At 45.4% G+C, this 10,136-nt stretch overlaps 1 protein-coding gene across 1 annotated transcript; it reads left to right on the top strand.

The window, feature by feature from the left end:
- The first annotated feature begins 7,359 nt into the window (after positions 1–7,359).
- On the top strand, positions 7,360–10,108 carry LOC106583376 (myosin regulatory light chain 2, ventricular/cardiac muscle isoform-like). The gene is made up of 5 exons (XM_014167504.2): positions 7,360–7,429; positions 8,690–8,794; positions 9,015–9,093; positions 9,182–9,230; positions 9,495–10,108. Exons 2-5 carry the CDS (start codon positions 8,725–8,727, stop codon positions 9,597–9,599), a joined length of 303 nt encoding a protein of 100 aa, XP_014022979.2. The 5' UTR covers positions 7,360–7,429; positions 8,690–8,724; the 3' UTR covers positions 9,600–10,108.
- Positions 10,109–10,136: the final 28 nt, after the last annotated feature.

The raw sequence follows: 10,136 nt of genomic DNA, 5'->3' as shown, positions 1-10,136 counted from the left end.
TTTACTGTCGTATCCTGTTGTTTTGATGTTTCTTTTTACAATTTTTTTAAAGAGGAAATTGGAGTTCCGATCAACTTACATTTGAAGTTGGAAGTTTACATACACTTAGGTCAGAGTCATTAAAACTCGTTTTTCAACCACTTCACAAATTTCTTGTTAACAAACTATAGTTTTGGCAAGTCGGTTAGGACATCTACTTTGTGCATGACACAAGTCATATTTCCAACAATTGTTTACAGAGAGATTATTTCACTTATAATTCACTGTATCACAATTCCAGTGGGACAGAAGTTTACATACACTAAGTAGACTGTGCCTTTAAACAGTTTTAGAAGCTTCTGTATGACCTCCCTACAACGCCTGGGCATGCTCCTGATGAGGTGGCGGATGGTCTCCTGAGGGATCTCCTCCCAGACCTGGACTAAAGCATCCGCCAACTCATGGACAGTCTGTGGTGCAACGTGGCGTTGGTGGATGGAGCGAGACATGATGTCCCAGATGTGCTCAAATGGATTCAGGTCTGGGGAACGGGCGGGCCAGTCCATAGCATCAATACCTTCCTCTTGCAGGAACTGCTGACACACTCCAGCCACATGAGGTCTAGCATTGTCTTGCATTAGGAGGAACCCAGGGCCAACCGTACCAGCATATGGTCTCACAAGGGGTCTGAGGATCTCATCTCGGTACCTAATGGCAGTCAGGCTACCTCTGGCGAGCACATGGAGGGCTGTGCGGCCCCCCAAAGAAATGCCACCCCACACCATGACTGACCCACCGCCAAACCGGTCATGCTGGAGGATGTTGCAGGCAGCAGAACATTCTCCACGGCATCTCCAGACTCTGTCACGTCTGTCACGTGCTCAGTGTGAACCTGCTTTCATCTGTGAAGAGCACAGGGCGCCAGTGGCGAATTTGCCAATTTTGGTGTTCTCTGGCAAATGCCAAACGTCCTGCACGGTGTTGGGCTGTAAGCACAACCCCCACCTGTGGACGTCGGGCCCTCATACCACCCTCATGGAGTCTGTTTCTTACCGTTTGAGCAGACACATGCACATTTGTGGCCTGCTGGAGGTCATTTTGCAGGGCTCTGGCAATGCTTCTCCTGCTCCTCCTTGCACAAAGGCGGAGGTAGTGGTCCTGCTGCTGGGTTGTTGCCCTCCTACGGCCTCCTCCACATCTCCTGATGTACTGGCCTGTCTCCTGGTAGCGCTACCATGCTCTGGACACTACGCTGACAGACACAGCAAACCTTCTTGCCACAGCTCGCATTGATGTGCCATCCTGGATGAGCTGCACTACCTGAGCCACTTGTGTGGGTTGTAGACTCCGTCTCATGCTACCACTAGAGTGAAAGCACCACCAGCATTCAAAAGTGACCAAAACATCAGCCAGGAAGCATAGGAACTGAGAAGTGGTCTGTGGTCCCCACCTGCAGAACCACTCCTTTATTGGGGGTGTCTTGCTAATTGCCTATAATTTCCACCTGTTGTCTATTCCATTTGCACAACAGCATGTGAAATGTATTGTCAATCAGTGTTGCTTCCTAAGTGGACAGTTTGATTTCACAGAAGTGTGATTGACTTGGAGTTACATTGTGTTGTTTAAGTGTTCCCTTTATTTTTTTGAGCAGTGTATATATTTACATCATTTCTTCGCATATCTTTATATATATTTTTTACTAAAAACTCAACTTCAAAACACTGTCCTGCAAGCCTCACCAATTAAAAAAATAAATAAATATTATTTACCTCAAATCTGAAATACACAACAGAAGCTAGCCAGAAGTTAGCCAGTTCACTAGCTAACGTTAGAACTCAGCTAACCACGGTTGGCGGTCATCAGCTATCCCTTAGCTCGAAAGCTATCGCCAGTTTTGTACAACGTGACTCAGACCAGAGCATACCGGACCTATTTTCTCTCCATATCCCTGGATTTATACCACAATCTCTGGACATTTACACCTGGATCTTGCAGCTAGCTAGCTGCTATCCGAGTGACTATTGGCAAACGTCGGTCCCGGCGCTAACATCATTTATTCCTGAGCTAGCCAGCTGAAGAGTTCAATCAGCCACTCCTGGGCTACAATCACCTATCCGGACCCGTTTTACTGCCGATGCGTAGTCCCATCGGGCCTTCACGACTGGACTACCGACGTTATCTGCCCAAGGGAGTTAATCAACTGACCCCTCCATCGCGACGTAACCTGAACGCCCATCTGCGGCCAGCTAATCGTTAGCTGTCTTATCGGCTGCTATCTGAATAGGTCTATCGGCCAATTTTCTTGGGCCACTATAACTATTTTGCCAATTGGATTGGTCCTATCTACCACACGGAACCCCACTAATCTACCGACGGAAACGCACGAGGTGGCTAAAAACAGACCATCTTCTGCCAACTTGCTACCCATGGCCCGGCTAGCTGTCTGAATCGCCGTGACCGCAACCGACCTCACTACTCACTGGACCCTTTTGATCACTTGGCTAAGCATGCCTCTCCTTAATGTCAATATGCCTTGTCCATTGCTGTTCTGGTTAGTGTTTTTTGGCTAATTTCACTGTAGAGCCTCTAGCCCTGCTCATTATACCTTATCCAACCTCTCAGTTCCACCACCCACGCATGCGATGACATCACCAGGTTTCAATGATGTTTCTAGAGACAATATCTCTTTCATCATCACTCAGTGCCTAGGTTTACCTCCACTGTATTCACATCCTACCATACCTTTGTCTGTACATTATGCCTTGAAGCTATTTTATCGCCCCCAGAAACATGCTCCTTTTACTCTCTGTTCCGGATGTCCTAGACGACCAATTCTCATAGCTTTTAGCCGTACCCTTATCCTACTCCGCCTCTGTTCCTCTGGCGATGTAGAGGTGAATCCAGACCCTGCAGTGCCTAGCTCCACTCCTATTCCCCAGGCGCTCTCTTTTGATGACTTCTGTAACCGTAATAGCCTTGGTTTCATGCATGTTAACATTAGAAGCCTCCTCCCTAAGTTTGTTTTATTCACTGCTTTAGCACACTCTGCCAACCCGGATGTCCTAGCCGTGTCTAAATCCTGGCTTAGGAAGACCAGCAAAAACTCTGAAATCTACATCCCTAACTACAACATTTTCAGACAAGATAGAACGGCCAAAGGGGGCGGTGTTGCAATCTACTGCAGAGATAGCCTGCAGAGTTCTGTCTTACTATCCAGGTCTGTACCCAAACAATTTCTACTTTTTAAAAATCCACCTCTCTAAAAACAAGTCTCTCACCATTGCCACCTGCTATAGACCACCCCCAGCTGTGCTTTGGACACCATATGTGAACTGATTGCCCCTCATCTATCTTCAGAGCTCGTGCTGCTAGGTGACCTAAACTGGGACATGCTTAACACCCCAGCCATCCGACAATCTAAGCTTGATGCCCTCAATCTCACACAAATTATCAATGAACCTACCAGGTACCACCCCAAAGCCGTAAACACGGGCCCCCTCATAGATATCATCCTAACCAACTTGCCCTCTAAATACACCTCTGCTGTTTTCAACCAAGATCTCAACCAACCAAGCGATCACTGCCTCATTGCCTGCATCCGTAATGGGTCAGCGGTCAAACGACCTCCACTCATCATTGTCAAATGCTCCCTGAAACACTTCAGCGAGCAGGCCTTTCTAATCGACCTGGCCCGGGTATCCTGGAAGGATATTGACCTCATCCCTTCAGTAGAGGATGCCTGGTTATTTTTTTTAAATGCCTTCCTCACCATCTTAAATAAGCATGCCCCATTCAAGAAATGTAGAACCAGGAACAGATATAGCCCTTGGTTCTCTCCAGACCTGACTGCCCTTAACCAACACAAAAACATCCTGTGACGTTCTGCATTAGCATCGAACAGCCCCCGTGATATGCAACTTTTCAGGGAAGTTAGAAACCAATACACACAGGCAGTTAGAAAAGCCAAGGCTAGCTTTTTCAAGCAGAAATTTGCTTCCTGCAACACAAACTGAAAAAAGTTCTGGGACACTATAAAGTCCTTGGAGAATAAGAGCACCTCCTCCCAGCTACCCACTGCACTGAGGATAGGAAATTCTGTCACCACCGATAAATCCACTATAATTGAGAATTTCAATAAGCATTTTTCTACGGCTGGCCATGCTTTCCACCTGCCTACCCCTACTCCGGTCAACAGCACTGCACCCCCCACAGCAACTCGCCCAAGCCTTCCCCATTTCTCCTTCTCCCAAATCCAGTCAGCTGATGTTCTGAAAGAGCTGCAAAATCTGGACCCGTACAAATCAGCCGGGCTAGACAATCTGGACCCTTTCTTTCTAAAATTATCTGGCGAAATTGTTGCAACCCCTATTACTAGCCTGTTCAACCTCTCTTTCGTGTCGTCTGAGATTCCCAAAGATTGGAAAGCAGCTGCGGTCATCCCCCTCTTCAAAGGGGGGGACACTCTTGACCCATACTGCTACAGACCTATATCTATCCTACCCTGCCTTTCTAAAGTCTTCGAAAGCCAAGTCAACAAACAGATTACTGACCATTTTGAATCCCACCGCACCTTCTCCGCTATGCAATCTGGTTTCAGAGCTGGTCATGGGTGCACCTCAGCCACGCTCAAGGTCCTAAACGATATCTTAACCGCCATCGATAAGAAACAATACTGTGCTGCCGTATTCATTGACCTGGCCAAGGCTTTCGACTCTGTCAATCACCGCATCCTCATCCGCAGATTCAATGGCCTTGGTTTCTCAAATGATTGCCTCACCTGGTTCACCAACTACTTTTCCGATAGAGTTCAGTGTGTCAAATCGGAGGGCCTGTTGTCCGGGCCTTTGGCAGTCTCTATGGGGGTGCCACAGGGTTCAATTCTTGGGACGACTCTTTTCTCTGTATACATCAATGATGTCGCTCTTGCTGCTGGTGAGTCTCTGATCCACCTCTATGCAGACGACACCATTCTGTATACTTCTGGCCCCTCTTTGGACAATGTGTTAACTACCCTCCAGACGAGCTTCAATGCCATACAACTCTCCTTCCGTGGCCTCCAACTGCTCTTAAATACTAGTAAAACTAAATGCATGCTCTTCAACCGATCGCTGCCTGCACATGCCTGCCCGTCCAGCATCACTACTCTGGACGGTTCTGACTTAGAATATGTGGACAACTACAAATACCTAGGTGTCTGGTTAGACTGTAAACTCTCCTTCCAGACTCACATCAAACATCTCCAATCCAAAGATAAATCTAGAATTGGCTTCCTATTTCGCAACAAAGCATCTTTCACTCATGCTGCCAAACATACCCTGGTAAAACTGACCATCCTACCTATCCTCGACTTCGGCGATGTCATTTACAAAATAGCCTCCAATACCCTACTCAATAAATTGGATGCAGTCTATCACAGTGCCATCCGTTTTGTCACCAAAGCTCCATATACTACCCACCACTGCGACCTGTACGCTCTCGTTGGCTGGCCCTCGCTTCATACTCGTCGCCAAACCCACTGGCTCCAGGTCATCTACAAGACCCTGCTTGGTAAAGTTCCCCCTTATCTCAGCTCGCTGGTCACAATAGCAGCACCCACCTGTAGCACGCGCTCCAGCAGGTATATCTCTCTGGTCACCCCCAAAGCCAATTCCTCCTTCGGCCGCCTCTCCTTCCAGTTCTCTGCTGCCAATGATTGGAACGAACTGCAAAAATCTCTAAAACTGGAAACACTTAACTCCCTCACTAGCTTTAAGCACCAGCTGTCAGAGCAGCTCACATATTACTGCACCTGTACATAGCCATCTATAATTTAGCCCAAACAACTACCTCTTCCCCTACTGTATTTATTTATTTATTTTGCTCCTTTGCACCCCATTATTTCTATTTCTACTTTGCACTTTCTTCCACTACAAATCTACCATTCCAATGTTTCTATATTGTATTTACTTCGCCACCATGGCCTTTTTTTGCCTTTACCTCCCTTATCTCACCTCATTTGCTCACTTTGTATATAGACTTATTTTTCTACTATATTATTGACTGTATGTATGTTTTACTCCATGTGTAACTTTGTGTTGTTGTATGTGTCAAACTGCTTGCTTTATCTTGGCCAGGTCGCAATTGTAAATGAGAACTTGTTCTCAACTTGCCTACCTGGTTAAATAAAGGTGAAATAAATAAATTCAATTAAATATAGATCTGCCCCTCCCCAGACACTGTTGGGAGTTCATCCCCCTCCCGTACCATCCTTTTCACTGATTGGCACTTGAGCAGTTTCCCTTGCCAGCATGACAGGACATGACAGGACTGGTATTTGGTAACTTGTGAACTCTTTAAATATAATAAGTACATTTTAAGGTGCTGTTCTCTGTGTCACCAGGGTCATAGTTGAGTATGTGGAACCTAGCTAATGTTCTACTGCTGAGTTTGGAACGTGGAACTCTGGGTGCAAATTATTTTGAACAGCTTCCTTTCCTGGTCTCCTCTCAGTTAAAGGTGACAGCTTGAGTAAATGGAGTGCACTGTAAGTGGGTGATATGTACAGAAACATGGAAGAGAAGTGACTGGGCTTGCTCCACCATTAACCCAGCCTGCCAGACAAACTCCTCTGACAGCAGCAGGGCAAAAAATAATGGCTTAATAAGCTATCATAAGCCCACACTCCCTTTCACTTTTTAAATGATTGTTTTATTGGCCTTAGACAAACACAAATATCAATGGCAGGGCATAGGCACACATCCAACACATCCAGGAGAATAGAGGTAGCAGTAGTACCCTACTAGAGGCAGATAGCTTACTAGCTGCTAAAAACCTTTTTCACAGAGCTGAGCTGTACTGCACAGGCCTGGTTATGCATCCACCATTGTTGCTGGACATACTGGAAAGGACATTGTGAAGAAGATCCAGTACGGTTCAGGTCTGCACAATAGTGTGAAAAGTGTGTAGCCGGCTGGGTAATTGGGGCTGTGCCACTGTTAAAACCACGACGACTCAACAGCTGGTTTTTAGTTCCTCTAGTTTTGTCTACCCTCCCAATATGGGGATTGAGGCATCACCACTCACACTCGGGCAGTCAGCAGCACTTTTAAAGTAAAGTAGGAGAGCTAGGGGGATAGGCCATGCTTTCTAGGGGTAGGAATAGGAGATTAAGTATTGGGTTCCGTTAACCTTCAGCATGCAAGGGTCGTGCTATTCTAAACCACTGTTATTCCACTCTGAGAGTTGAAAATTAACCTTGGGGAAGGGGGCACAAGGGATTATTCTCTGAGTGTGTGTGTTACCTGTCAATTCCTAAATAAGGCATGGTTTATTTATATCGGCCAGTAGAATGGAGTACATGTAGGCTGCATAAGACAAGACAAATCCCTCTCCATTGTTCAGTGGCACTTTGGGAGTCCAATTGTTCTGCTCATCACACACCCATCTCCTCTCTCCTCCAGCTCCAGCCATGGTAAGTGCCTGCCCCGTGCTGTGCTGTTCCACTGTTTGATCTCTCACACTCAACTATGTCAAATAGGACAATCTATCGAGCTGTTCTTCAAGCTAATCATCAAACTAATGATATACTGTCCATCTCTCTACATTTGTCTACTCTAAGGATGCAGTGGAGTATCACATTCCCTTGCCTCTACCCCCACCCCTTTGACATAGTTGAGTGTGAGAGATCAAACAGATAAATGTTGGTAGATTGTTTGATTTGATAGAGATATTTGATGTCCGATGTCATGTTCTGCTCAGGATGAATACTGAATATGAAACTGGAAGAAATGAACGAACTGCATTGCGAAGAACAAAATTTGTCTGTCCATCTGGAGATTTCCATGAAGATATTTCAGTTTTGAAGTTTTCCTAAGTAACACTGGTGCCAGAGCCATATATTTAGAGTTAGGCCAACTTTTGGAATTTTGTTCTAATTCCAGACATTCAGTTACACAACACTGTTTAAATATTTCCCATTGTAATATTAATGAAGTGCCGGAGTTTAGTGGTAACACTGGCAACTTTGGCCCACGTTATCCCCATTCCAGAATACGGGGTTCTCCTCCCTTACTTTTCTCAATTTTTCTTTCCAACTATCTAAATAAATAGCAAATATGGGAAAGAGAGGCGGGATTAATCTATAAATCTTTGTCATAATAATCCTATCGATGCTTTCTGGAACATGGATCCCTGGACATTTTTCCTAAGCCTTTATTCTTTGCTGTATTTATGATGTTACTCCCCAGGGTTTAAGAGTGGCATCCAGGCCAGGGAATGCTTCCCATTCTATCCTCAAGCCATGGCTAATCACTGATGACAGGGCCTGAATGCCTGGCTGGGTTTGAAAGAGCGACACCGCTCATACCACACACCTGGTTAATGCCAGGGGCAGAGAGACAGGTGGACAATGGACAGAGGGACAGGTAAACCTACAGGCTAACAGATGTTGGGTTCACGCTATAGGGCCAAGCTGTGCTGGCCTAGTTATAAATCCACCATAGTTGTTGGAACTGTACTGGAAAGGACAATATGGAAAGAAAATCTCTGCAAGCAGAGTACCGGTCGGGTTGGCTCTATTGACTTTAGGGACACCTTTGCTGCACTGGGTGTGTTGAAGATCTATTCTATCATTTATCTATTTGATCAGGTAGGTCAGTGAGAACTTATTCTCATTTACAATAACGACTTGGCCTAGTGAAATAAATGGTACTGACCCATGTCCATGTAACAGGCCGTCTCAACGTGAAGCAAGAGGAGATAGATGAGATGCTGAAAGAAGCGTCGGGCCCAGTCAACTTCACCGTCTTCCTCACCATCTTTGGAGAGAAGCTAAAAGGTGAGGTGTGCAAACAAGGGATGTGTTCAGTTGTTTAAACGTCCTGCTACATTTTGCAACAGTACTGAATGTCACTTTCTCCCAAAAGTTTACAAAATTAGTTGCCTGAATCGTAATTTGACATTGTCCTTCCTTATTTCTGTATTGTAACTACTGTCTATGATATCCAAATGTCTGCCTCCCATCGACTTCTTTCTAATTAGAGGTGTTATCTATGTAGGCGCTGATCCAGAGGAAACTATCCTCAACGCATTGAAAGTATTTGATCCTGAAGGAAAAGGGGTCCTGAGGAAGGACTCGTGAGTACCATGTGTGTGTGTGTGTAAAAGGGTCTAATAGATTATAGGTTAATGTAATCCTAAACACATTGTTCTTGCTCCTCTTCAGTGTAACCGAGATGCTGATGACACAGGTGGACAGATTTTCTCCTGAAGAGGTTAGAGCCCAACCAACATACCCTAAACACACTATAAGCCATATACTGTATATATATACACACACACACACACAAGCACTGGACCCCTTGTACATACGACTATCTATCAACAGCAGACAAACCATTTTCATTAAACTCATAGCCACTCATAATCAGTAACAACACAGTTCATATATGAATATGTTGTGTGTTGCTTAGAATCTGTTGTGACGTGTATGATGTGTCAGTGATTGAGTCACTAAATCATCTTGATGGTTTTCTTAGATGGAGCAAATGTTTGCAGCCTTCCCACCAGACGTGGCAGGAAATCTAGACTACAAAATCCTTATCCACATCATCACACACGGAGAAGAGAAGGACCCGGAGTAACTAACTAACTGCTCCTTTAGCGTGTCTGTCAGTGACAGAAATAGAAGCTCTTGACTAGAGACTCTAGAGCTTCTATTTCTAAAATATAAACACCCGTCGGCTGTCATCTATCATCTCCAGGCTCCACCCATGGTCCTGTGTGCTTGCCCCGCCCACTTACATCCTCAGATCAGGTGATGTGGACCACCCTGGAATAATTCACTGGCTCCTTTGTCTGTCAGTCACACTTTCCCTCCCATGTCACCTATACCAAGAGACCCCACCACCTGCAGCCCCACAGTGGAAGAGGAGGGAAAGAACCAGAGGGAAACTCACTGGCAAAAGGCTCAAGACACTTTTAAACTAGCCACCTGTGATGCATCTGCTTGTGTTTTCCCGTCATCGACAGTGGTTAAGAAAACTACCAAGCCAGATGTGTGTAAATGGTCTGTCAGACAAATGGTTGAATCCATATTCAATAGCTATTTTACAATCTGATCACTTTTCAATAAATAACTTTTGTAGAGAGATCCTCAGTTTGTTACTTCTTGCACCTCA

The sequence above is a fragment of the Salmo salar genome, chromosome 22 (assembly GCF_965601325.2).
Source record: "Salmo salar chromosome 22, fSalSal1, whole genome shotgun sequence".
NCBI lineage: Eukaryota > Metazoa > Chordata > Actinopteri > Salmoniformes > Salmonidae > Salmo > Salmo salar.
Note: the sequence above shows the minus strand (reverse complement) of the source record. Positions and strands in the feature narration are given on the sequence as shown.

Bases quoted from the DNA above. Each gene is read 5' to 3' on its own strand.
- LOC106583376 (XM_014167504.2), top strand. From the start codon at position 8,725: ATGCTGAAAGAAGCGTCGGGCCCAGTCAACTTCACCGTCTTCCTCACC. The intron at 9,094-9,181 runs GTGAGTACCATG...GCTCCTCTTCAG, and splicing joins GGGGTCCTGAGGAAGGACTC to TGTAACCGAGATGCTGATGA. The intron at 9,231-9,494 runs GTTAGAGCCCAA...TGGTTTTCTTAG, and splicing joins ACAGATTTTCTCCTGAAGAG to ATGGAGCAAATGTTTGCAGC.